At 32.7% G+C, this 26,481-nt stretch overlaps 2 protein-coding genes across 9 annotated transcripts in view; one reads left to right on the top strand and one right to left on the bottom strand.

The window, feature by feature from the left end:
• The window catches only part of cher (filamin protein cher), a 93,614-nt gene that overhangs the window by 3,302 nt on the left and 63,831 nt on the right, over positions 1 to 26,481 (bottom strand). For 7 of the 8 annotated variants that reach the window (XM_036368356.2, XM_070105548.1, XM_036368350.2 and 4 more), the window contains 4 exons: positions 24,803 to 24,877; positions 24,613 to 24,700; positions 2,007 to 2,147; positions 54 to 223 (listed from right to left, as the gene is read on the bottom strand). In XM_036368356.2, coding sequence (XP_036224249.2) covers positions 54 to 223; positions 2,007 to 2,147; positions 24,613 to 24,700; positions 24,803 to 24,877 — 474 coding nt within the window. Of the gene's footprint in view, positions 1 to 53; positions 224 to 2,006; positions 2,148 to 11,420; positions 11,765 to 24,612; positions 24,701 to 24,802; positions 24,878 to 26,481 lie in introns of those variants that run through there. The other variant, XM_036368362.2, reaches the window with a different exon arrangement.
• Positions 21,337 to 23,556, top strand: LOC106617304 (uridine phosphorylase 1). Its single transcript, XM_014234400.3, has 6 exons — positions 21,337 to 21,469; positions 21,597 to 21,738; positions 22,219 to 22,566; positions 22,655 to 22,793; positions 22,867 to 23,060; positions 23,123 to 23,556. Exons 1-6 carry the CDS (start codon positions 21,438 to 21,440, stop codon positions 23,210 to 23,212), a joined length of 945 nt encoding a protein of 314 aa, XP_014089875.1. The 5' UTR covers positions 21,337 to 21,437; the 3' UTR covers positions 23,213 to 23,556.

A 26,481-nucleotide genomic window follows, 5' to 3' on the forward strand; every position in this document is an offset into this window, starting at 1 on the left:
AGAGTTTGACAAAAATAACGGTTAAGTTTTGATTTGTTGTTGTGTACACTTACATCAGCCTTGCTGGGTCCCTCCACTGCCATGGTGAGTCCACCAGCGCTGGCGCCCTTCGTTGAAATGGTAAAGTTAGCGGGCTCACCGGTAACACCATGGGTCAGACCTGGTCCGTAGGCAGTCACGTAACCAGATGTGATGGAATCAACGTGGAATTTGAAAGGGGAACCTGGAAATGGATTGTGTGGGAGAAATTTACTTTAAAACTGAGTGCGCCTCTAGATGTTAAAAAAAATTTTTTTTTGTCCAAAAATTGTCTTTGTTTATAATGTACCCCCCCAGGCTAAGCAAAAAAAAAATATTTTTTTCGTCCACCCTAATACATATAACTATGATTTAATTTTTATTCATAAACAGGGTATATTAAGTTTGCTGAATAGTTTGTAACACTTAGAAACAAACGATGGAGACCCTATAAAAAATATGTGTAAAAGATAGTCCCTGAATTTGTGAAATATCGATCTGAAATTTTAGACATTTTCTTTCTTTTTCCAAGAAGCTACTCATTTGTCGGAACCGCTAATATCGGACCACTATATTATATAGCTGCCATACAAACAGAACGATCAAAGCCAAGTTCGTGTATGGAAACTTCTTTATTTGTTAAGGGTATTCTGGGTAACGTTAACAACTGAGGTCAATGTTTTAACATGTTACATGTTACATGCTACAGAGTATAATAGTTTTGTTCACCTAACGGTTGTTTGTATCACCTAAAATTAATCGAGTTAGATATAGGGTTATATATATATAAATGATCAGGATGAAGAGACGAGTTGAAATCCGGGTGACTGTCTGTCCGTCCGTCCGTCTGTCCGTCCGTCCGTGCAAGCTCTAACTTGAGTAAAAATTGAGATATCTTTATGAAACTTGGTAGACATGTTTCATGGTACCGTGAGACGGTTGGTATTGCAGATGGGCGTAATCGGACCACTGCCACGCCCACAAAACGCCATTAATCAAAAACAAATAACTTGCCATAACTAAGCTCCACAATAAGATACAAGACTGTTATTTAATACACAGGATCACATTAGGGAGGGGCATCTTCAATTAAAACTTTTTTTTTTAAAGTGGGCGTGGTCCCGCCTCTAATAGGTTTAATGTGCATATCTCCTAAACCGCTAATGCTATAATAACAAAATTCACTGGAAGCAAATGTTTTTAGCACTTCTATTGACGGTGTGAAAATAGTTGAAATCGGGTGGCAACTCTGCCCACTCCCCATATAACGGTACTGTTAAAAATTACTAAAAGCGCGATAAATCAAGCACTAAACATGCCAGAGACATTAAATTTTATCTCTGAGATGGTATAAGATGATTTTATAGGAACCGCGTTCAAAATTAGACAGTGGGCGTGGCACAGCCCACTTTTAGGTGAAAACCCATATCTTGAGATCTGCTTAACCAATTTCAACCAAATTCGGTGCGTAACGTTCTTTTCATGTTTCTATGTTATAGTGCGAAAATGGGCGAAATCGGATTACAACCACGCCTATTTTCCATATGACACCATTTTAAATACCACTTGATTCTTTCACTTTCCACTATGCAAATCAAGCAACAATAATTATATCGGCGTAAAACTTTGCGTGAATAATGCAATTAAAGTATGCCACCTTGCGGCCAAAAATTGTCTAAATCGAACCAAAACTGTTCAAACCCCTAAGTACTAAATATGTGGACCCCAGTGCCTATAGTTGACCTTCTACCGAAAATATCAGTCAATACACAAAGAAATCTCAAACGAGTATACCATTTGACTTTGCGAGAGTATAAAATGTTCGGTTACATCCGAACTTAGCCCTTCCTTACTTGTTTAAGTATTGTATTTGAAAACTCGTCGCTAATAGCAGTAGATAGCCAATCAATTATTAAAAAGTATTTTATTTCATTACCTAACAGTGGTCTTATTAAAATTCAGAAATATAAATAAATAGTTTTAATTACCTTGTACGGGTTCGCCATTGTATTTCACGACCAGCTCGTGTGTGCCCTCCTCCTTGGGTTCATATTTGATTGACACTGTACCATCACGATTGTCTTGAATGACAGGTTTGTCAACTTTACCGCTGGGCATTTTGACTTCGGCTGTAAAAAGTAAAAATAGAAAATAAATTTTTAAAATTGTTGAAATTATAAAATATAAATGATATTCATATGCATTATAAAAATTTATGCAAAAAAATAACTGTTAGTAATAGATTAATTATAACTAATAATTAAAAGTTGTTGTTTTTATTATTTTTAAATAAATTTTAATAAAAAAAAGCTTGAACCCATCTCCATTTTTTAAGAATATGATTGCTAAATATTTTAAATATTGCTTTCTCGCATATTTTATCATTTCTAATAGCATTAATGCCTGCCTTTATTGCTATGTTTTCTTCTCCAATTTTTTGGCTATTAAAAAATGCTATGAAAAATGGCGACGCAATTAATTCAATGATGATTCAATATTCAAATATTTTTATTAAAAACAATCTTTCGCTTTTTGATTTTTGCATGTTACGCTTGTTGTTGTTTTTCTGCCAGTGAAGGCTCGCCAATGGCACCACCTTCGTTCGTACATTTATTTTTATTCATTTTACATTTTTTTTTTTTTTTGGTTATAAATAGCTGAAGCATACATACCAGCAAAATGTCAAAGCAGAATAATATTTGATTGCATACCAAATAAATATGGTTTTATTTGTGTACATATGTATAAGTCCACACATGTATGGGTGTTGCTATATAAATTTTCGTTTATTTATGATTGGTTTATCCATGCGAAGACACATGGAATTATTTTTAGGGAAATTGGTTGACAATTTTCATATTTTCTTTGCTGTTCGTAAGGTGATTACAGTGGCGGCCAAAAAAATTCCGACCGTGATGTGATGAGGTGGTAATCATTAAATGACAATTCATTTCTAAATTGTTCACTTAATACTGAGCGTTGTGAAACATTACAATTAGAAGAGAACTGTTTTTGTGCCAAGTCCAACAATATATTCGGAACTTTGTTATATTAGATTGCCGTGCTAGCTGTTTTTTTTTTTTGTCAAACTATTAATTTTTACAAAACTGACATTTGAAGCATATACCTTAATTTAAGCACCCTTATTTTTCCAGCCTTAGTAGCATTCACCATCACAAAACTCAAAAACTGCTGGAGCTCTGCAAAATGGTTTTGCTATTGGATAGGATATTAGCACTTTATCTTGCAACTTTTATTATAATCTTTTCTAATGTTTCCTTTTCTTTTAGTGAAGGCCCTAAGATAGAATCCATAAAAACATATTAATAACAGTCCCTTAGGGGTTATTGAATTTTTAGAGCAGTATTTTCATAACCAAAAGTTAAGTTAAGATTTTGGCAGTGCCGGTGATCAAAAACAAAGTCTAAAGCCACTTCAAAAAATCTTCAAAATATTTTCCTTTCTTTTTTAACGGTATTTAGAATTAAACATAGTTAAACTAAAGTTCTAAAATCACTTGGTTCGGCTTTAAAATATTTCAATGATATTTTAAACAATGCCTTGATTAATTGAGATATTTCATTTATTTGTGTTAGAAAAGATTGCGATGATAAGATTTTGTAGGAATTGTGGTTAGTAGCGTACACCTTTTTTCCGGTGAAGATTTGCAATAGATAATAGATCGAACTCTCATAAATGGTTGAGGAACTGTTTGGAAGGATTTTCAAACTATTTGAGGTATCTTTAAAGTAGAACACAAAATTTATATATATATTAGTATAGTATATATATTAGTAAGTGTTTATAAATTTGTATATATTACATAGATATAATTTATTTTGAAACTTGAATTGGTTTCAATCAGGGTCTAAATACGGTTTCTGAATTTTAATATGAAAAATTTAACTTTTAAAAAGTAGAAAAGAATATAATATGTATAATATATATTTAACTAAAGTTTTTTTTTTTTATTTTTAATTAAAATTTATAGATATTTTCAAGAATAGGGTTTTGTCTTTTTATTGAGTATAGATTTATAGTCTTTTTATACTCTGTCACGAAGTTTGTGACACACAGAAGGAAATTGCCCAAAGCAACGGTACAATCTACGAAGAAATTGTTCACTTCAGACAACTATAGCATATAGCTACCATACAAACTGGCCAATAAAAATCAAGTTTCCATACAAACTTTTTTTTATTTGTGAAGGGTATTGGGTTACACCGAAGCTAACGTTTTTTCTTGTTAAGGAATAGGGCTGCCATCTTTTGCAAAATTGCAATATTACTAAATTTGTATGGAATGCAAAACATTACAAGAAGTCTTCCGCTAAGTAGTAGTAATCGGTTGACATATTTTCGAATAAACTTCATGTTTGAAAACAGGACAACGTGGACGGGGTCTGCTAGTATCACATATGTGCAAATATAAAATGTAATTATAGCATAAATATTTAATGCTCAAAATTAGAAAAAAAATCAAGTGTTCGCTATGCATATTTTGGCTAAATTAAAGTCATCCAATAGCAACAATGTCGTTTAGCTTAAACTAAATTATTTGATGCATTACAAACCACAATAAACCGTTACGAAATGAATAGCTTTGGCATTGTGCTGGCATAAAGTAATTTCATTGTAATAAATAATTTGGGCATTTAACAAATTAGCACTTCGGCCGCAGTTCGTAACGCGCTCGTTACAATATTAATAACAACAACAACACACAGCAAAGCGATCCTTTGCAATTACCATTAAACAGACATACATACACACGTGTACCATATTCATATGTACAAACATGCATTGCAAAATGTGACAAGTGAACTGTAAAATAGCTAGAGCGACAGCCAACCGCAGTAGTGAGTACATTTCAAAGGCGGTCGGCGAATAGTACAAATAAATAAGAAAGCAAAAATGCGACACATTTAAACAAAAACCAGCAAAATTCTAAGATTGCAATTTAATGTTGCGTTTTGCTGTGCGGTGCTGTGCTGTGCTGTGTCCGAATAGAAATCGACATGCAGGCGCAACATTACGATGCAACACACGCACAAAAGTAAGAAACTATGCAAGAGTACGCAGATACTCGTACATAGACTATGTATGTTTGTTTGTAGGTATGTATATATTTGACGTAGCATAGACCACCGTGTACACAAAGAAATGCATAAAATGCAAAGAAATAAAATGTAATGTGAAAGCAGAAAATCACACAAACACACAAACATATGCGTGTAGTATGAACATCGCCATTACGTATACGCATCGTTGCACCGTACCAACTGCAACGCCATACAAATCCCACACTTCACTTGCTGTGACACCCGAAATTCTTGTAATTTATTTGCAAATGCAGCAGTGAAGCGCGAAATTTGAAGGAATCGGATAAAAATTGTGATTTCGGCGCAAGACAGCAACCGCGATACGACGGCGAGCCGCTCAACCAATAATTTGTTGCTGGTTTTTGAAGTTTATTTTCGTTGTTGTTGTTGTTAATACATAGGTAGCTGCTTTATGTTGTTGTTGCACCATTTTTTTCACATTCGTAAAATACAACAAATTAAATACAAGCAAAATTGTGAATGCAACGATTCATTAAGAACATAAGAAACGAACTTGCGTTGTGCGGACGCGGCCTCGGCGGCCTGCGCCGAACATAAATTATGTTTTTCAACTTCAAAAGGTGTGTTTGGCAATGCGTTTTTTTCACGTAAAGGCACTAAATATGCGTTTTGCTCGATATTTATGCCCGCTGTAAACTGGCTACTTGGTTTAAAACGCATAAAAAACTTTCGCGCAGGCATAAATTGCCGAGTGATATGTATGTACATATGTATATATATATGCACATATGTGTGCATGAACTAATGTAGCTGTTTTCGAATTTGTTTTGGGGCTTTTGAGCGCCATAAATTGCAGCGATCAAACGTCACTTGCTTACTTCATTACACGACATAAAACATATGCTCCGCAACGGACGCACAAACAAGCGCACACATACACTTACATGTACATTAAAAAAATTTCATAAACTTGTACATACATATGTGCATGGTTATGTATGTATTTCTTATTTGGGATTTCTAAATCATAGATTAGGGCAGATTTCCGGCAAAAGCAGATTTCCGGGTAAAAGTTACATGGCAATATTGTATGTAATAAAAAGATCTACAACTCTTGTATTAACACCTTTTTCACATAACCTCAAAATTTATGTAATAATTTTAAACATCAAAGCTTTTGTATTTTTAATTTTTAAATTATACAAAAAAAATTTTCTTTCATGTAATTTGGTATAAACTCAACTTCTTGTTATCTCAAACACACTGTATTTTCCTTTTTGAAATATTTAGGCGGAAATATTATTTCGACTTAAAATCGAAAAAAAAGCTAATTTCCAAGCAAAAATTCTCACTCGAACTATCAGTTTTTTTAAAAGTCAGCAAGCTTGTAGTCTAGTAATAGACAAATTGACAATTCCCACGTGAATTGATTTCGGTGATGTACGTACCTATTTTAGTAAAAGTTTATACGTTAAGCATTTAACCTACATTGCCTGTCTAAAATATGGAACATCTCCCGCTGATAGAAAATGGTTTTGTAGGACCCTCATGTATAGGGTAAGGTCGGGGCATAATTTTTTTTTATTTGATCAAAGATAGCTTGAAAAATGCTTTTCATTTCTCTTCTTACATCAGTTAGCTCTTCACAATGGCATAGATAAATTAGCAGACATATACCATGTTCCGACCAAAAATTTTAAGTGATTAAATTACATTTAATCTATTCACTTATTTAGACTGGCCATTGGAGAAATGTAAAACAGAAATATTAAAAAAATTCACATCCTTTAATATTTATTAAAAGAAAACATCGTATTGTCGTACTTTGTTATACATTTTTTAAATATTCTTTATTTAATGGAAATAATGGACGCATTTTTAGAATTGAAGCGCCTAGCATTGACACTAGTCAATGTGGAGCAAGTTTACATATTTTTTCTCTTTGTGGTGTCTAAGTCAGCTGTGATAAATTTTCCTACTGACAAATAGATGGCGCTAAATTAGAGTCGCAAAGTGAGATTTCAAGTAGATAAGCTTTAAATCTCTTCGGGGACGAGATTAACAAGTATCATTTTCCTATGAGAAATCTTGCTAAATCCAGTAAATTAGTAATGTAATGTAATGACATTGTACTCAACAGCCTAAATCTCATGATTAAGTGTCGGTCGGGACATGGTATTACTTCGAAGTAACTAAAGCGGTAGATCATAATCGATGAATATTCATTTATCTTAAGTAAAGAGTACTAACAACCCATATAGTGTATTCAGTAACATTAAATGTCATTATGCTGATTTATATATACATATAACTTCCGATTAGTTATTTAACCTTTCTGAAAATTTGAACTATTTATATATACAAAAAATTTAACTATTTTAGGAAATATAGTGAAATTCAAATTTTTCATGGAAGTATTTACCATTATATAGATCTGGAGTTTCTTGAAAGTTTGCACTCTATGTCATTTAAATAAAAAAAAAAGAAAACGTTAACCACAGCTCTACCGAAGCCAGATACTGCTATAAGACCTTTTACAGAAACATTTCTAAGAGCATAAATTGGTAAAAAAGATCTTAATCCTGATTTGGATCAGTCAGTTTTTATGGGAGCTAAATGCTATAATAGTCCGATCTAAACAATTTGTTCGGGGATTGTAGTGCTGCCTTACCCAATAATCCATGCCAAATGCCTTGAAGATATCTCGATAAAAAAAGCTTAATTTCGATCGGATGGTTTCTATTGCAGCAATATGCTACAATATGGTGTTCAGTTCAGTATATAGTTCAATATCGGCGGTTCCGACAAATAAGCAGCTTCTTGGGGAGAAACAGTCATATCCTAAATTTAAGATCGATATTTCAAAAACTGAGAGTTCGCGTATATACAGACAGACAGACGGACATACATACGGACAGACATACGGACATGACTAAATCAACTTAGCTAATAAAACCGATCATACAAGTATATGCACATACTTTATAATATCTCCGACGTTTCCTTCTGGATGTAACAAACTTAGTGGCAAAGTCAATATACGCTGTTTAAGGTATAAGAAGAGAATCTGAAGCTTCTTCGATTTCGCAAACAGAACAGCAAAAAGATAACCTTGAAATAAAGAGCAGTTTATATGACATCATTACTAATCGTAATCCTGAGGCTACGTAATGGATTTTGTATTAGCGACGGCAAATTGGTAGAAGAAAAAACGACAAAGAACTACTCAAGTCATGGAAGTTTTAAGATTTTAGAAAGGTTTTCTTTGTTTAGGCGTTTCGGAAAGCTTAAAATTCATGCTAATTTTAATAGGAATGAACAATTAGACAATAGCTAAAACCAACTATGGTAGAAAAATGGATTACTACAGTTTTATCTTGCGACTTTGTTTGGAGCTCTTTTGACAGACAATTACATTGGATTGTGACGTGATAAAAGAAATAAAAGAAAGTAAAGGCATTATTAAATGTTACTATGACAGTTCACTTCGTTTTGAGACGTTTCGTGCTGCAGCCTAGTTTCTATCGTTGTTGGTTAGAGTAGAAGCAGTAAATGCATGAGAAAGGCAATAAATCTGCTAGCTCAATTCCTTATACATAAATATTTTGTCAGTCTTCTATAAGTCTTAATATTATTGATAGCGTCAAACACATATCTTCTATCAAGAATAAAACGATCTATAAGTATATTTATTCGCCTTTCTTTCTTTGTGAATAGAGGCCTATTTAATTATTTTTCACGCTTCTAAGTTTTTGTTGGTATTTTATGCAGCTGTGAGTTGCCAAGTGGCACGCGCACACCCAATTTACTTGATTTATTTCGCTTAGTAACGTTTACCGGCGCCATTTCTACAATAATATGCTCCACTAAATTGTTGTTGACTTGCCTTTGTTTCATCAAAAGCATTTGCCAAATTTTTCTTTACAACATTTGCACAAAAGACATATTTTGTTTTTGTTTCTAGTATGATATTCTAATTTTTTTTGGTTTTTTTCGATATTTACTTTTTGTGGTTGTACGCATACACTTGGCATACAAGTATATTCGATTGGTTTTCCAATTAACTCGACATTTTTTTAGTCACACTTGTTTAAACGCTAATTGGCCGCATTAAATTTTGCTTGCACGTTCTTAATGCGTTGTATCATTTCTAATCTATGGACGCTTGGAGTTTTGCATTTATTTTTGGTATCTTAGATACAATACAACAAAAAAATTAACAAAAACATATTTTCTAATATATTGTATTTATGCCTTATCTGGAGTGTGAAAAGTTTGGAATGTATATTTTTTTTAATTAAAAAACATAGCTCTGAAGTTTTTTATAAGGAAAAATAAAATTAAGTTGAAGGTTATATTTTTTTACAATAAAATATTTTTGGCGTGTTTTGTTTGAATAGGAATTTTAATGGAATTGTCTGCAGTTTAAATTGAGTGTCATAAAATTTGAATATATGACAAAAAATTTCAGAGCTGTTATGCTACAATAAAAACTTATAGAAATATATTTACAACTATGTATATATGTATGTATTTATTTATATAAATAAAGCTATGCTAATGTCTTTTAACATATTTTTGAAAAATGTGTTATGATAGAAACCATTCGCTAAGTGGCACAATAAATGTATAAAAATAAAAAAAAATGGAATATATTTTTGAAGTTTTTCCCTTCTTTTACATAGATTTCCACATGAAAAATATTTCTTCCAAAAACCAGATCATCTAATAATAAATATAATTGGTCGCAAAGAACGAAAATCGCCACAATGCTTTTGTCATGACATTTTTGAGACATCGTTAATTAATTGTTTTTAATCAAATTAATCAAAAATATTTTTAATATATTGAAAGAAAATTAAGTTAAAAATGTTGAATTTTCTATTTCAAGATTAAAAGAATTTATTTTAAGAAATTTCAAAAAATTATCATTAAATAGAGTACTGGCAAGTCTGCTATTGAAATATGTTATTCCTATTCCATTAAATCTCATCAGCTGTGCTGAGTTGTCTCAAACTTGTGAGAAAGTAAGTATGAGCTAAACCTAAAATCATGTGAGAACGTTTGTAACTGTCATATAACACTGTGAAAAAGTTATGGTTGTTGTTTAGTTGTTAGATCTAATGCGGAGAAATTGGTTGGGGTTTTTTTGCTTAAAAAAACTTAGCATAATTCAACCGTTTGTGTATGGTATTGTATTATGAATCTCTTCGAAATTCAACTCGAACATTTTTGCATTAAACATTTTGTAAACTTTATATTATTTTGATTTTGACCGCGCTCGAGATTCTAAAAGTACTTTCGGAAAGATTTTATTGGCGGTAAAAATATTTTTTTTTAAATTTTTTTAACGTAATCCTAAATAAAAAGTCAACTTTTCACCAACACAATTGATAGGGCTCCATAAATACCTAGAATTACAGAAATGGAGAACACGACAATGCCGATCCGTTACTTTTTTAGCGCGCTTTAATGAAAATATGTGGATTCGTGACGTCATGACAGAAAAAAGGAAATAGTTCTATTGATAAGTACTATGCAAGTTTGACAGCTCGTTTCGCTTATGACTTTGTAGGAAAATGTTGTACCTCGTATTATGTATTTCAATAATTAAAACTCATTAAATTATATTGAACTTTGAAAGAATAAAAGTGAAGTTAATTACGGTCGGTAAGGCAGCAGCCATTTCAACTATTCGGGTTTAATACATTTTCCTGAATTTTCCAAATAATGAATTAGAAAATTAATCTGATTATATTGCGGCAGAACGTCATTAAATTTTTTAATAAAAAAAAAGGAACCTATTATAGTAAGCTAGGAATTTTATTCCATATAGTCAAAATTATGAGGGAAAACAGCATATGCACGTTATAGAAGGGTACATATAGTTATAATTATTAACATATTTTAAGTTGAACACAATAAAAAAATCCTTAACTCAGATTTGAATCCAGAGCATTTTTAAAATAACAATAAGAATTTCTTGACTATGGCAGCATTTAATTCCGAAACTACTATTTCAGTAGTAAATATGGCTGGGGTTTTTTGAGGACTTTGCGGAATCTGGCCTTTGTGGTAAATACAAAATGTTCGCTGAGTTTTTTTGCGCAGGTCACCGATCTCGTGGATAATAATTTTTATTTATTTGTGTAAAAGTAGGTATAAAATATATTTTGAAGATAAATGCTTGAATTCTATTTTCAATACTCGAAAATACTAATTTTGATTATATCATATAGTATATATGTTTCATTTCTGTACATTTTCAACTTCAGCTTACACGAGTTTTCTTTATTTTTTTTCTTTAAAGTCTTTATAACCCACATTAGAATTAATTTACCTTGATGCGTTACTATGTAGTATGAAGATAAGAAATTTAGTGGCAAGAAGTCGCAACCGCTCAATGCTTCATTCTCCTCTATGATGGTCTCATTGAAGTACACAGTAGCGCGTTCGATGTGATCGCGTTCTGAGACCGTTATCTTATAGTAGTTGGGACGATAAAAATAACTTTGCTCTTCCCAAGTGGCTTCGGGACTTTCTTTCTTTTCGGCCAACCAACTGAAGTGCATTTTTCGTTCGTTTTATTAGCCAAAGTTTATTTTATTTACAAATATTAGTTTGTTTTTTCAATGTTATAATATTTTATATATAGATTTTTCGTGTTTTAAGTTTTACCAAATTCGTTTTGAGTTTTTGTTTGATTAATGTAAGTTTTTTGATTTGACAGAGTAGTTGTTGTTATGCAATTTTTCCCACAGAAATTGGAAATAAAGACACTTAAAATTTATAACAATTGAAATTAACGACGAACATACAACAAAATAGTAGCTTTTAAATGGAGAGTGTAGAAAAGGAGATTGTGAGAGTTAAGCAGATATACATAAAAATGTATAAATATTAGGCAGAGAGCGATAGTTGCAGCATGTGCAATATTTTCGTCAGGACATGCGGAAAGTCTAAGTAATACTTAAAAATATTTTGTGTCATGTTAAGGTTAATTTTGAAATAATTTTTGATAAAAATTTATAATTAAAGAAACTAAAGTTTTATTTCAAATATCTTCACATATCCTTGAAAATTATCTGCACAGCATGAGCAGTACTCAAAGGATAACTCACACTTAAATTTTTTTAGTTTTTATAATTTTTATTTTTTGTTTAATTTTTTGTCTTTTTACGCGTACTTTTATTATATAACTTCTTTTATTAAAAAAATTTATATATTTCAACACTTTTGTAAACAAAAAAAAATGCAATACACAATACGAATATAAAACTTTATAAATGGGACTTGCGAGGTCCTTTGTATTTCTTTAATTAATTAAATTAACAACTAATTTGCTGCTCAACACTTTTGCATTTTTACCAACGACAACTCGCTCGGCGCTTGTCGTCTACGCGTTTTCACGTTCCGTTTTCAAGTGAGCTTTTTTTGATTCCAAATCGAAATTAAGGCCATCCGCCACCAATAGTGCCTCTGATTGCTCCGTTTGCGCAGCAAATGCGTCTTCCGAACGAGCGGCGATCGCTGACAGCAGCAGCGGCATCGGCTGCGTTAGAAGTTGAGGCAGCGGTTGAAAAGTAGGCAGCAACAGCAGCAACAAAGAGCACAACAGCACAGCAGCAGCTAATGCCGTTGAGGGATTTTCGAAAATTCACATCGATAACGCCCTTGCATTGGCCTCACACACCGTCACACATGAACACACACACGCCACACATGTGCAGTGATCCTCTTGCTTGGACTGTGCTACCGCTTTGTCCGCTATGGCTCACTTTTCAATACAACAACGAAGAATTGGAAAACCTCCTTTGCCAATATTCGATACTGTTGACTTAGAGAACGCTGCCGTCTCGGCCGCTAGTGCTGCACAGATCGCTGCTCGTGTCAGCGTTGCCACTGTTGCTTGGTTGTTGCTGTTTCTGCTGCCGCTGCTGCTGTTGTCTTTGCGACTTTTTTACGTTGCAATTTAAGCATATTTATTATTTATTAACACTTTTATATAAAAATATAACAGCTTCCATGTGTTTGTGTTCGCATCGCATAACTTATCTACTTTTGGTTTGTTGTTGTTGGTGCTCGCGTAGCCAAGCTTGTGTGCGAATTCTTTTTCATGAAATTTTTGTTGTAATTTTTTGTTTTTAATGACCAATGCTACCTTGTTGTCGTCAGCATCGATTCCGAGCTATATATTTCTATATATTAGTCGATTTAGATATATATAAATATATACATACACTTGCTCGTCTTTAAAATAGTCAAACAAGTGATCGAATATTTAATATATTTAAAATGATTTCGAAAATTCGAAAATGTGCGAATGTTGCACAATTTATTTTATGATTTTTTTTTCAGCTCAGCAAAATGTTTCTGCTTAAAAAATTTTTTTTTATATTTTTATAAATAGATTTGTCAATTTTGCTTTAATCATTGGCTTTTGATAAGTTTCAAATGCATACATATGTACATAGGTATGTATATACAAAAATATTAAAGTGCCTTTGAAATATGCAACGTGATAAGAAATTTGGTGGTAAAAAGTCGCGACCGCTTAATACTTCATTCTCCTCTATGAAGGTATCATTCAAAAACTTGGGCGTGTGTTCCGAAGTGGTAGCATTCCGGAATTGTTTTCTTAAGCGTTAAGATGATGGAAACAGATAAACTCTTTCCAAGTGGTTTCTGAAGTTTATTTTTCAACAGCCATTTGAATATTTTATTGTAGGAATATTTTTATATAGGTAAAAGTCTACAAAGCCAAGTCCCCACTGAAAGTTTTCTGAAACTCTACCTAACGAAAAATGTATAGAAAAGGTGCAGCAACGAGAAGAAGAAACTTCGCATTAGATTTTAATCGCCTTTTGGTGGTTTCCGGAAATTGTAAAAAAAACGAAAAATGTTTAATCTTCATCAATATTTATTTTGTCGCCTCCAAAATATGCTCCTTTTGAAGCGATACACATATGCCATCTCTTTTTCCAAATATCGAAACATGCCTTGTCGGCGGTATCCGGGATTGCTTTCAGTTCCCTCTGCGAATTTTCTTTTACGGCCTCAATCGAATCGAAACGGGTTCCACGGAGTGGTAACTTGAGTTTTGGAAACAAAAAGAAGTCGCATGGGGCCAAATCCGATGAATCGATGGTGTTGAACGAGTTTTTGATCTTAAAATTGTTAACAACTACAGCTCGGTGCGGTCTTTTTGCAAAAAATTCAACTCTTTTGGAACAATCCGAGCATTGACGCGTCTCATGTTCAAATTATCGGACAAAATCAAACGAGCTGCTTCACAGCGGAGGCCGGTTTAGCTTACGTGCTATATCTCTAACACTCGCATGACAATTTTCGAACACGATTTCCTTCACTTTTTTGATGTTACCGTCAGTGGTAGACGTCAAAGGACGACCGAAACGAGGCATGTCTTCGACGGTTTCTCGACCAGCCTTAAAGGCTTTGTACCAGTCGAAGACTTGGGTTTTCGATAGACTAGATTTACCATAAGCCTTTTCTAACATTCGCAACTATTCCGCACACGAAATTTGGTTCGAAACACAAAAGTTAATGCAAATTCTTTGTTCAATATTTTTTTCTGCTGCAAATAAACTGTTGACAGATCGCGCTTATTTTGGCATAGTAAGTAAGGACAGTTCTACCAACTTAACAAAAACAAAGTGCTGAAAAATATTCAGCGCGGGCAGTTTAATGACAATTTCCGGAAACTTTCTGGTCACAATGTATATTAGAATGCTGAAGAAATTGTATATACTTTTATCAGATAATATTGTAGTGATTAAAATTGGGGAAAATAGTATGTCTTAATCAAAAGTGTATATATGCGAGTGATCAATGAACGAAGATGAACTATGTATGTTGCCTTATCACTCAGCATATGTTTTTCAAATCGTGTGACTCATTATTCGAATGGGCAGGTGGACTGTCATTTAGGGGGGAGTAGGGTTGATTCGGTATGTTTTTGTGAATTTATTGTGAGGATACAGTTAAAATTTACAAAAAAAAAAACAATGAAACCTTAAAGTAAATAAAAATATTAAAAAGTACGGCAATTGCATGAACTATTCGAACGTATCTCAGAAAAAAACGTCTGCGGTGCCGCTCATAACTTGGTGTTGTATCATCCAAACTCATAAAATCAAGTTTCATTCGTTGGAGAATAGCATTCCCCAGGTAACACGAGTGATTTTTTAAATTTTTTCATTTTTTTAGAACACCTTAAAGGAAAAAACTCAATATTTAGTGAAAAAAAAAATTAATTGTCAAGTAAAAATTATTAAGAAATTTTAAAATAACTCTCCGGCGATGTCTTGTAAATTATGTACATAAATAGTGTTCAACATTTCAAAAGAGCATAAGTTTAGAAATCTGATATAAAATGTTCATAAGACAGGTATAAAGATATTTGTAACTTCGTCAATTTTGCTCCAATCGACTTGAAATTTAGACATCACTTTCTTGAAATATTAGATAAAAATTCCAAAAAAAATTCTATTGAAAACTCTACTCTTCTACTACCTCTTAAAACATTTTGTACTATACTTAGTCAATGAAAACTATTGGTATGGAAAAAAGTCATCTAGCGGACTGGTCAGTTACCAACAGTCGATATGCGCACCAAGAGACGCATTCATCACTTAGCAACTAGCGAAGGACTGAGTTGGCGTAACGTAAACAGCGTGTTCAGCAAATTATGAAACATGAAATGGGACTTAACTTTGAATCAAAACTAACCCAGCGGTGAATGAAGAAGCGACATAAAAATTACCGTGTTTTATTTTGCGACAAATAAAGGTTTTGGAAGCACGAGTTTGAAAATCTAATTTTTAGTGATGAGAAAAAATTAAATTCGGATGGTCCAGATGGTCATACAAATATATCTTGTCAATATTACGACACGACATCCTAGAGAGACTTGCTTTAAGCGACACCATGGTGAGGGATCTTTAATGGTATGGGCTGTCTTAAGCGCTAAAAGTATATCTCATATTTGCTTTTACCGACTAAAGTCAATGCCGAAGTCCGAAGATAGTCCGCTCATTTCTTTTGTTGAGAACTTTCATGACGAAAATTGAATATTTCAGCAAGACAACGCTCCTATTCTTGTGGCTCGCGCAACAAAAGAATTTTTTCAATCCTGGAATATCCAATTATTGGATTGACCAACTTTGAGTCCTGATCTCAACCCAATAGAGGATCTTCTTTGTTAAAAAAATGCAAATATAATTTGAATTTTGTTTTTGTTTACTACATCCTATGAAGCCATAAATAAAAATATATACTATCAAAGTATATAATGTGTTCTCGATACGTTAAATTGAAATTGATGTATTGCACATATAATTCTTTTACGAAGGTATCAGTGCATTGAAGGGAAAATAGGAGCTTCTAGGCCCCTAGAATGAACGTCATATCGCCTAAAGGTGGAGCCCAGATCGGTAGCCATGGAAATGCTTCAATTTGAATCTGTTAGCCGTTAGAGTCGGCTTACAGCTTGTAAATCTATTTAATATGCAATACTTCTAACTATGTATATTCATAATTATTACTTTAAAGGTGTTTTTGAATTTTTGAACGATTTTTTATAGTTTCCTGTTTCAAACCATGACCAAGATAGGACTCAACATTATACAAGCACATACCTCTAAGTCTATTTCTCTCAAAAAGATCGTTGTAATATCCTTATTTTGCTAACTTTTTAAACCACAGGAGAGGGAAGGAGAGGAGGTAGAACCGTCTATAAATCACCTATTTAAGTATAAATTCTACACTCACAACAAATACGAGAGAAATTTGCAACTGAATGTAGAATTTGAATTATTATATATTGTATAATATATATGATTCATAAATTTAACATAAATATCACTTTTAGTATTAAATTAACTATAGAGCAATCTATTGTGATTCCATAAAAGGGTTCTCTCATATGAAATTAACAAAACCGTACAAACAAGCAAATACCAATTTTTATATATTGGATATTTATCACATTTGTACCTTTACAATTGCATGCAACATTTGGAGCACTTATCCACTTATCGTTAACCACAGATATAGAATGAGTAATTTTATTCAACTATAATTATAGGCTTCTGGGTGCAAGCAGGCGAGGTGCCGTAATTTGGGGCAAGCAAATGTACTCGTGCATGTTTGTATGAAAATGTGGCAGCACTGCGACTATGAAAAACAATTGCTGCAGCGTGTGTTTGTATATGTTAGTAAAAAATTGCCCAATATTTGTCATAGACGCAATTGGCGCAAATCAATCAAACCTTATTCACGGCAAATATTTGTACCTGCTGTTAGCATATTGCTAGAAAATGCAATATTTTATTGAATCGAAAATTTCAATGCGGCGTGCAATGCAAATCAAAGCGAAAATGAGAAATAGGGATAAAAAAAAATTCGGAGAAATCTCTCTATGTATGTGTGTGTATGTTTTTCAGGTTGCGAAAGTGAGGCGAAAGCAAGCAAGTATTCATGTAAATGTGACTTTCCTTTCTATATACACATATTTATTAATAATAAAACACAAATTTATGTAGTGAAGAGGAGTTATTTTTTTTGCTAAATTTGCTTGCTTAAACTGAATAGCATCACATGCGTTGCAAGTGTATTGGTTTGGTTGATGACTCGCCGCTTTTGGCGATTTTTGGGTCGAGAAATCAATGAATTTGACATGACGTATGAGCAAACAGCACGAGCCGCCACGCAGGCAAAGAAATAATCATTAAGGAAAAACACATCATTTACAGCAAAGTATTTGCAAGCGAAATCGGCCAAAACATTTTGCGAAGCAATGCAAAAATAAAAAAAAAGTGTATTTATAAAATAAAATTAAAAAAAAAATTTTTGAAAAATAAAATTGGAAATAAAATTTCAAGAAAAAATTAAAAAAAAAAATTGAAAATATTATATTAAGACGAAAATTAAAAAAATTAAAAAAAAAGTATATTTAAAATTATTTTTAAATGCTTTGATAGCTCTCAGACCATCATTGCCACTTATTGGAAGTGAAAATGTGGCAATAAATGCAATCTTTTCTAGGAAGACTCGCGGGAGTTGCTGCGCCGCGAATGCGCAGGCAATGATATATGCGCTGCAGCTTCATACTATATGCTATGGGCTGGTATGTGTCACACAGCGAGTAAATGAAACGTGTCGTAGCAAGTGGATGCAAAATATTGAAACCTGTCGAAAAGTATCAAACTATGCTGGCCAACTATTGGAAGCTGGTTGCCGCTGCACGGAGCACGCAGTATTTATTCTGCGCTGTTCCGTCGTAGGCGACACAACGGCGCGTCGTTCAAGCGCATGCATATACACACATTTCTACAAGTAGATATAATAATTATGTATGAGTTAAAATTTGCTTATAAAAGAGCGCAACGAACTTGTTCCGTCCAAAGATTCTTCACACACTGACAATGTGTATTGAGGAATTGCTCATAAATCTTGAATATAATTAATAACTGTTAAATGCTGCTGTTGGTACGCTAATAAATTGCATGTTCATGTCACAAGTGAAAAGTATTTGCGTTGCTAAATATTAATTTGAATTTAATAATGTCCATTTGCAAAATTATACTCGTACTGTTGTGCTGTGTGCAGCGGCAGGTGCGTGCTTGATATCAAAATAAATGCGTCTAAGGAAGACCGTTATACATTTTTGTTGAAAATATTAATACCTCCATGACTTTAAATGAAACATTACTAATACTCAGTTAACTCCACTTTTATATAATATAAACCGTTATTATGAATCACAACAGGTGAATGAAATTATAACAAATAACAAGAAAAACGTTAATTTCGCTTGCAGCGAAACTCTTCAAAAATACAAAAGGTTCCATATAAGAACTTAATTTGGTTCGGTCAGGTATAGGGGTCCGATCTGATTTATTTATTGGGAGATTGTACCGTTGCTTTGGAAAATAATCCGTGCTAAATTTCGTGAAGACGTCAAATAAAAGAGTTTTCCATACAAGAACTTAATTTTGATCGTTCAGTTTATATGGGAACTAATATATGCTATAGTGATAGCAGCTCGTCATGATGATCATTTATATATACATTTTATAGGGCCTTCGACGTTTTCTGCTGATTGTTACAAACTTTATGCGAAACTTAATATTTTTCGTTCAGGGTATAGAGAACAAGATGTCTGATGTTAGAGATTTAAGTACCATATTTCAAAACTATTGATACTATAAACAAATTATTAGGCGTATTTGATTCGCTACTTCTCTGCTCGCTTAATTTGAGTTATATGTTCTTTTCAACTAAAAGCAATTATATATTTATCCATATCATTTATGGTAAATAAAAGAGAGTATGTATGCGTGAATACCATTTTAAAGTGGTGAGACGCTTGTTAAAAAATATCTACTTGATTATACCAGTATATTATACTTATACCAGTTGTTTGTTCGTTTCTCTAAGCACTGATAAACATATTAAAGTGTGATTGAGTTTAATCAATGGTATTGTAAGCGGTTCAACTAAAAGTGTGACCGGCATGGTAAAGAGTTGAATTATGACAAATAAAAATGTGATCTTCGATTTTTTTATGGTACAATAAATATTGTAAATAATTATAAGAAGTCTATTATATGTAATGAGCAAATATAATGCAATTACGATATGGAAAAAAAAATCTGAAATTGATCAGCGGAAACTTTAATATTGGGACGATGAAACGAATTCAGGTTTAAACCTATTGGTAAAGTTTAGAATGGCTGGGTATGATCGAAAGACTACAAACTGATTGAAGACTCGGTATATATATTGTATATATATATATATATAATTAATATTCTCGAATTAGTATTATACATTATGATCGCCTAATCCTGATCAGAATATCCGAATTTAGCTCGAATTTAAGAAACCAATAAAAAGCCCTTATATTATACATCCTAAACAATAATTTGCGAATCATTTTGAATCCCTCATACTCAGTGACCTAGCGGTGGGAGATTGGGGACCAACCATTTTTTTTCAGTTTTTTTGTTCCTCCAGCAATTGATGGATAAGGAGGCCCGCATTCTATATCCTCCATAGGCCCCGGTTTTTGCCTTTACGGCTCTATGTATACTTCTTTTATTAAAAGGTGCTCCTATTTAACAAAATAATATGTGTATGTACTTATACATATACATATATTCATGTGTTTTCGCTACACACTAGAGTTCATGCTTAATTAACATTTTCGCTGACACTCGGACTGACAATCTGTCACCAACAACAGATAATACAAACAACAACAATGAAAAAATAATGTTCACTGCTGTTCTTATGTTTTATTATTTTGGTTTTTTATGGTGCTTGCGGTTTATTAACAATAACATTTTCATCAAGCCACAAACTGACAGGCGCAGTGTTGTCTTTTCGCACTTCTTGTTTATTTTTGCCATCACGAAAGATCAGACGATGCATGTCGTTGCCATTTGTTGCTGCTGTTTATAGTCTGTATACTGGTCTAAAGTGTGCAGCAAACGATGTTGCCGCAATTAGCATGAGGATATATACTTACATACATAAATACTTATATCTAAGAATATGCAGACTTTGTCAATACTGAAATATGATGTTTAAGTAAATAAAATAAGGGCAATTATATCCGGATGGTTAGAAGTAAACTGAATTATATAATATCATGCTCTGAAACCTTCTATATGTGAACCTACTAGTTTTAAGGGCTTGAATGCATAGTATGATATAAGTATGGTCGATCATATACCCTTGACAATGTCAAAGTTCTGAAGTTTCAAAATGTGCAGAGTGGCCAAACGAACAAACAACTGGTACAAATCAAGTAGACTGGTATAGGAAGTGCATGCTTTTCTTTTATAAATTACCAAAAAACTATTAAAACAAATTCAAATTGACAAGAAAAAGAGAGCAGGACCTGATAAAGAAAGAGAAGAAAATAAATGGCAAATCGAAGAAGCCTAGTACTAAAAAACCCATTCGAATAAATGTACAACTGTAATAAACCTGAGGTATTCATTAGCCCTTACTAAAGTGGTCTGAGAAGTTCTAGACAAATCTTAAAATCCATTATTTGAAAAAAAAATAGGATTATTATAATTTATTATTGCAAGAAAGAAGAAGAGGGGAGGTCGCCCTCATCCTGAACGAAATTTCACATGAGAATTAAAAAATGGCCCTCAAAAATCTTTAAACTACTCATTTGAAAATTTTGCAACTATGTAAACTTGAAATTCAATGACAACTATTTAGAAAATATAATGAAAATAAATTTTTTCATACATAAAATCACAAATTTCCGTTCGTCTTCCGAATTTTAAGTATTAATAAGCCAAAATTCTAAAATATGGATCTAGCGTCACCGAGTTGTGGTTGTATGTGAGTACAGTTATACAGCCTAACCGAGGAACTGTCTTTAACTTAAATTAAGAATTGTATCTACATATGTACCTATACTAGTTGATCTACTATATATAACTGTGCTTTACTATTCCCTCTGCCATAGGTCAACAACAGAACATTCACCCGAATGCCCAACAGGCTTCATTCGTAATCCTCATATCGCTCGTATGGAAGAAGATTTCCTTTATCATCTTGGTTTGGGCAGGAAATCACATAATTTGCCAGAAATGTTCGGCGACGTGAAGGTAAGCTTGCAATTCTGATATGAGATCTTCGTTTTATATTTGTCTAATTATGAGACGAGGAGTAACAGCATGAATTATTGAAAAACAGTCGGCTGCTTTGAGAGCTCAATCTCCTTTTCGTTCTATAAATTTTGATACTTTCTTAATGTGGTACTAATGGGGCACTTGAGGCCCTTTATAATTAATAAGAGCCTTTTCATATTAGAGACAAAGAGTGGATTGATATCAGTGACCAAGTCATGAGAAATATTAAATTCTTTATAACTAAAGTCTCTTACCAATCTTAGTTCCTTTCCTGACTACCATATTTTTATGTGTTACAGAGCTCTTCGCTATCCTTTAACCTAACATTACTTATACCATAAATGAGTTCATATCTTACAGAGGACATGACATATAGACTCCTGTCGTGTCTCCTGTGGGGTTAGAACTCTTGTCAAAACTATAATACTTAGAGTGATGCTGCGATTTTTTTTATAGTTTGTCATTGTAGGTGGTACACCGAAACGTATGGAAAACCTTGCGAAATATTTGTTGGATGAAATAAAACACAAGCTACCTGTTGGCACACAATTGTCTGACTTAACCGGCGCCGCAGATCGTTACTCCATGTACAAGGCGGGACCGATTATTTGTGTCAATCATGGCATGGGCAACCCCTCGATTAGCATTTTACTGCATGAATTGATTAAGCTCGTACATCATGCGAAATGTAAGAACCCGGTTTTCATACGCCTTGGAACGTGTGGCGGTTTGGGTGTACCAGGTGGCACCGTTGTCATTTCCGATGGTGTGCTCAATGACAAATTGAATGCCGAACATGAATTTGTGCGTAATATTTGTGACGATAGTTGATTATTTAAACATATAACAATAATATTATAAATATAACTGTCATAAACCTTTTGATTTGCAGAAAATTTTGGGTAATGTTGTGCCACGACCCACAAAACTAGATGCCAATTTAGCGCAAGAGCTCAAGGCAGTAGCGAGCCCAAGCGATGGCTTTCAAACAGTTATAGGCAAGACTTATTGCGCCGATGACTTCTATGAAGGTGAGATTTGTGGAGGCTCCTTAGATAGTGTATAATATATAACTAACAAGTTGGTTTACACGCAATCGCCTAGGGCAAGGCCGTTTGGATGGTGCATTTTGTGATTACCAAGAAGCGGACAAGATGAGATGGCTAAAAATGCTGCAGCAAAGAGGTGTGGTAAACATCGAAATGGAGAGCTCCATGTTTGCAGCACTAACCCACAATGCCGGCCTTAAAGCAGGTATAATCTGTGCTGCCATAGTTAATCGGCTCAACGGTGATCAGGTATGTTTTAATTGTGTTATCGAGAGGGTTACTTAAATATAATATATTTCACTCAATCACAGATTACAGAAAGTAAAGAGACACTCGGCGAATGGCAAGAGCGTCCAGCTAAACTACTCGCTCGTTATATACGCAGACAGCTGGGTGTTTAGAAGGAGGGTTGTTCTTAAAGTGACTACAGTAGTGGTTTTCTTCATCATCATGCACCAACAGCTCACAAGCTAGATCCAAATAGGTCATAGCAAGCGCTCATAATTTTAATAAGGGAGATGAATTTTCTTTTGGCAAGAGATACTAAATTTTTGGTTAACATTTCGAAAGCAACAAAAATGTAATTTTTATATTAAAAATACGTGGTTCGTTTGTTGACCCCACGACAAAAGCCTGCCTTTGTAGAAATTGTTATATATTTATATTTTTTAGCAGGTTTTTGTTATGTTTTCATTGTACGAACCTGATGTATAATAAAAAATATATAACTAAAAATAACCTCTAACTTACTTGGCTGTATAATTTTTCTAATTTGGTTCCACAGACATAAATTCTGGTAGATTAGGTACGTTTTGAAACACTAAAATATATGACAATGTTATGAGAAAGATTGTTGTTTCAAATATTAGTGAAACCAGATAAATAATTTGGTCTAATGCTAGGTTCCAACTTGTTTCTTGTATTTTCAAAGTAAGTATCAAATTTTCCAAGAGTTTTCTTTAAAAAAATAATTGTAATTACTAAAACCTTTGCTTTGTTTCATCAAATTCTCTACGCTGGCTATGTGTTCAGTCTAATTTATCAAGCACATTCTCAGCTTGGATTGAATAAAAAAAAAATAATACATTACAAATAGAATCCATCGATATCCAAATTAAAATTTTTTAAGAAGACTTTTAAAACGCAAATATTTGCATGGTTTTTGACGAGCTAAAGAACCAGAATTAGAATTAATCTGACTATAGAAGTCAAAAATGCTTGTTCACTTTCCTGTATATTGATTTGGGCTTGCAGTTATTATATATATTTTGTTGTTGAAAACTGATATCGTTGTTCTGTACTAGATATCAATGGAATCATGAATATTATGTTTTGAAACTCACAAGACATGCATAGAATCGATAATGCTATGTTCTTACGATTTTAATATGGCCAACCGTAGAGGAAATATTATTTATACTTTTGAGCAGTTGTGATCTTGAAAATATAATAAATGTTCCCTCTAGCCCCGATATATGTATTAATTAAGTTTTACTTTTTTTAATCTACTAAGTGAAATAAAATACACTTCTTATTCGTTTTTAGCCCGAAACATAAAATGTTTCTTAAATCTTAGAAGAGATGAGCTACATAAAAGCTGTCAATATACTCTCCCATAGCAAAAATTTCAGCACGATAGAGATTATGACAAGATTATTTCTAGCATGTCTTTACTTCCACTTAGGTGACATATTCAAATATTAAAAATTAGATTCATAAAACAAGAGATAATTGTAAATTAAAATAAAAATAATGTTTCGATAGCATTTCTTTTAATACGTTGAAATCATTTTGTACTCACCAACAACGTTTCCGCCGGTAGTTGGTAACGGTAATTTCTCGAAAGCAACTGCTCTATAAGATCTTTCACTGGCGATCGATTCAGTTGTCTGCGCAAAAGAAATCACATTGAGAATAAAAACAAATTTATTTGCAAAGTTCAATAAAGCAATCTTTCATTCATAAATTTCTTGTATGCCTGTAATTCTCACCTGTGTTACAATCTTCGTATGCTCTTCGATATACTCGCTGTGACTATGGCAATATTCCTCGATGCTTTCAACAGCCTGCAGTGAATAAAAATATTTGTTTTTACTCAGAAGAATGAAAAAACGAATAATATTGTGCAAATCAAATAAATATACATATTAACTTTCTTACGCTGTTATCGTGTGTGTAATGCCGTTTTTTCGCACTTACTGCAGCGCATCGAAATAGAAAATTCACATAATTTTTTTAATCGAAAAAATAACGGCAATTTGTGCCGACTGCTGGCTAATATTCTGCATTGTATGTTGATTGATTTAGCAACTAGAAAATGTAGTAACTGACATTTGAAGGGCTTTTATTATTTTGTGCTGGAAATTGGCCTGAAAATGTGTGCAGCGTTCGATGCGAAATGCGATTGATTGATACGAACCGCATTGCTGCGCCACACTTTGGCCCGAGGGCTGGCACAGCAGGCTGGAGGTGAGTGCTATATGCTTTTTTATTGTTATTAGAAACATTTGCTGCAAAAAATTTGTGAAATTCCAAGACTTTCCAAAGTTTTTCGTCTTCGAAAAAATAATTTTTTGAATTTGTCTAAGTGCCAAGCCGATTATTAATTGCACTGTGTCATGGCAAAACAACAGATGTGCGCACTTGCCAAATTTAAAAAAGCTTCCAAAGACACATGCTTACATATATATAAGCAATCAGATTGTGTGAAAGCGTGGTAAATCAAAAAACTAATGACCCAGAAATATCGTCGATATATACAGACATATGTATATGTTATTGAGAAGTTTTTAATCAAATTTGTTATATGTGGAAAATACTACAAGGAATTTTATTTTGTTGTATGTATGTATGCTTAAATATATTATATATAGCATATGTATATATGCTTTTGTTATCTGGCGCTATTGTCGTCTGGCCAACGCCCATTTTAGTTTAGTTTATTTTTATTTCGCTTTATTTTATTTTTGTTTTTTAGTTTTTTTTTATATTTTGAATTGGTCAATTAAACTTTTTGTTTTTGTTTTGAACAAGCTTATTGCTTATTTGTCTCTTTTATCATTGCCACTGTTTCCTGTTTGCTAGTTTTCCTTATTTTGTAAACACAATAAAGTGCGGACGTGCTCCAGCAGCTGTGTCTTTCGATTGTCCTCTCCATAAAAACGTTAAAAATATCAACATGTTTTGTTTAAAAAATATTCAGCTTGTAGTTAAATCATGTATTTTTAGATAATTTATAAAAAATATGCAATAAATATATTTACATTTTTTTTATTGTTTTTTGTTATGTTTTGGTACACTATTTTCGATTAAAAATTTTAAATTTTTAATTTCAATTTATGTTTTATTTTAATTTTTTATTTCTTATTATTTATAAATTTTTTTTATTTGGTTTTCATATTTATTTATAACCAACGCAATCTCATACATCTGAAACTATTGCTCTTTTTCCTCAACATAATATTTTGAATTTATTTATGCTCTGCTTTCAAAAATATGCACCATTAGCCAGTGTTATTCGTAAATTTGAAGAAATTTGCAATATTATTTATAGTTCTTTAAGAAATAATTATGACATATACATACAATTAATTTCGGGAATATCCAATTTATTGCGTGTATAGCACAACCTTCAGCAATGTCAAATAAATGAAAAAAGGAACCGTTAAAA

The sequence above is a fragment of the Bactrocera oleae genome, chromosome 2 (assembly GCF_042242935.1).
Source record: "Bactrocera oleae isolate idBacOlea1 chromosome 2, idBacOlea1, whole genome shotgun sequence".
NCBI lineage: Eukaryota > Metazoa > Arthropoda > Insecta > Diptera > Tephritidae > Bactrocera > Bactrocera oleae.

Excerpts from the sequence above, each read along its gene's own strand:
- LOC106617304 (XM_014234400.3), top strand. The coding sequence starts at position 21,438 with ATGGATCTAGCGTCACCGAGTTGTGGTTGTAT. Across the intron at positions 21,470-21,596 it reads TCACCGAGTTGTGGTTGTAT|GTCAACAACAGAACATTCAC; the intron begins GTGAGTACAGTT and ends CCTCTGCCATAG. Across the intron at positions 23,061-23,122 it reads ATCGGCTCAACGGTGATCAG|ATTACAGAAAGTAAAGAGAC; the intron begins GTATGTTTTAAT and ends ACTCAATCACAG.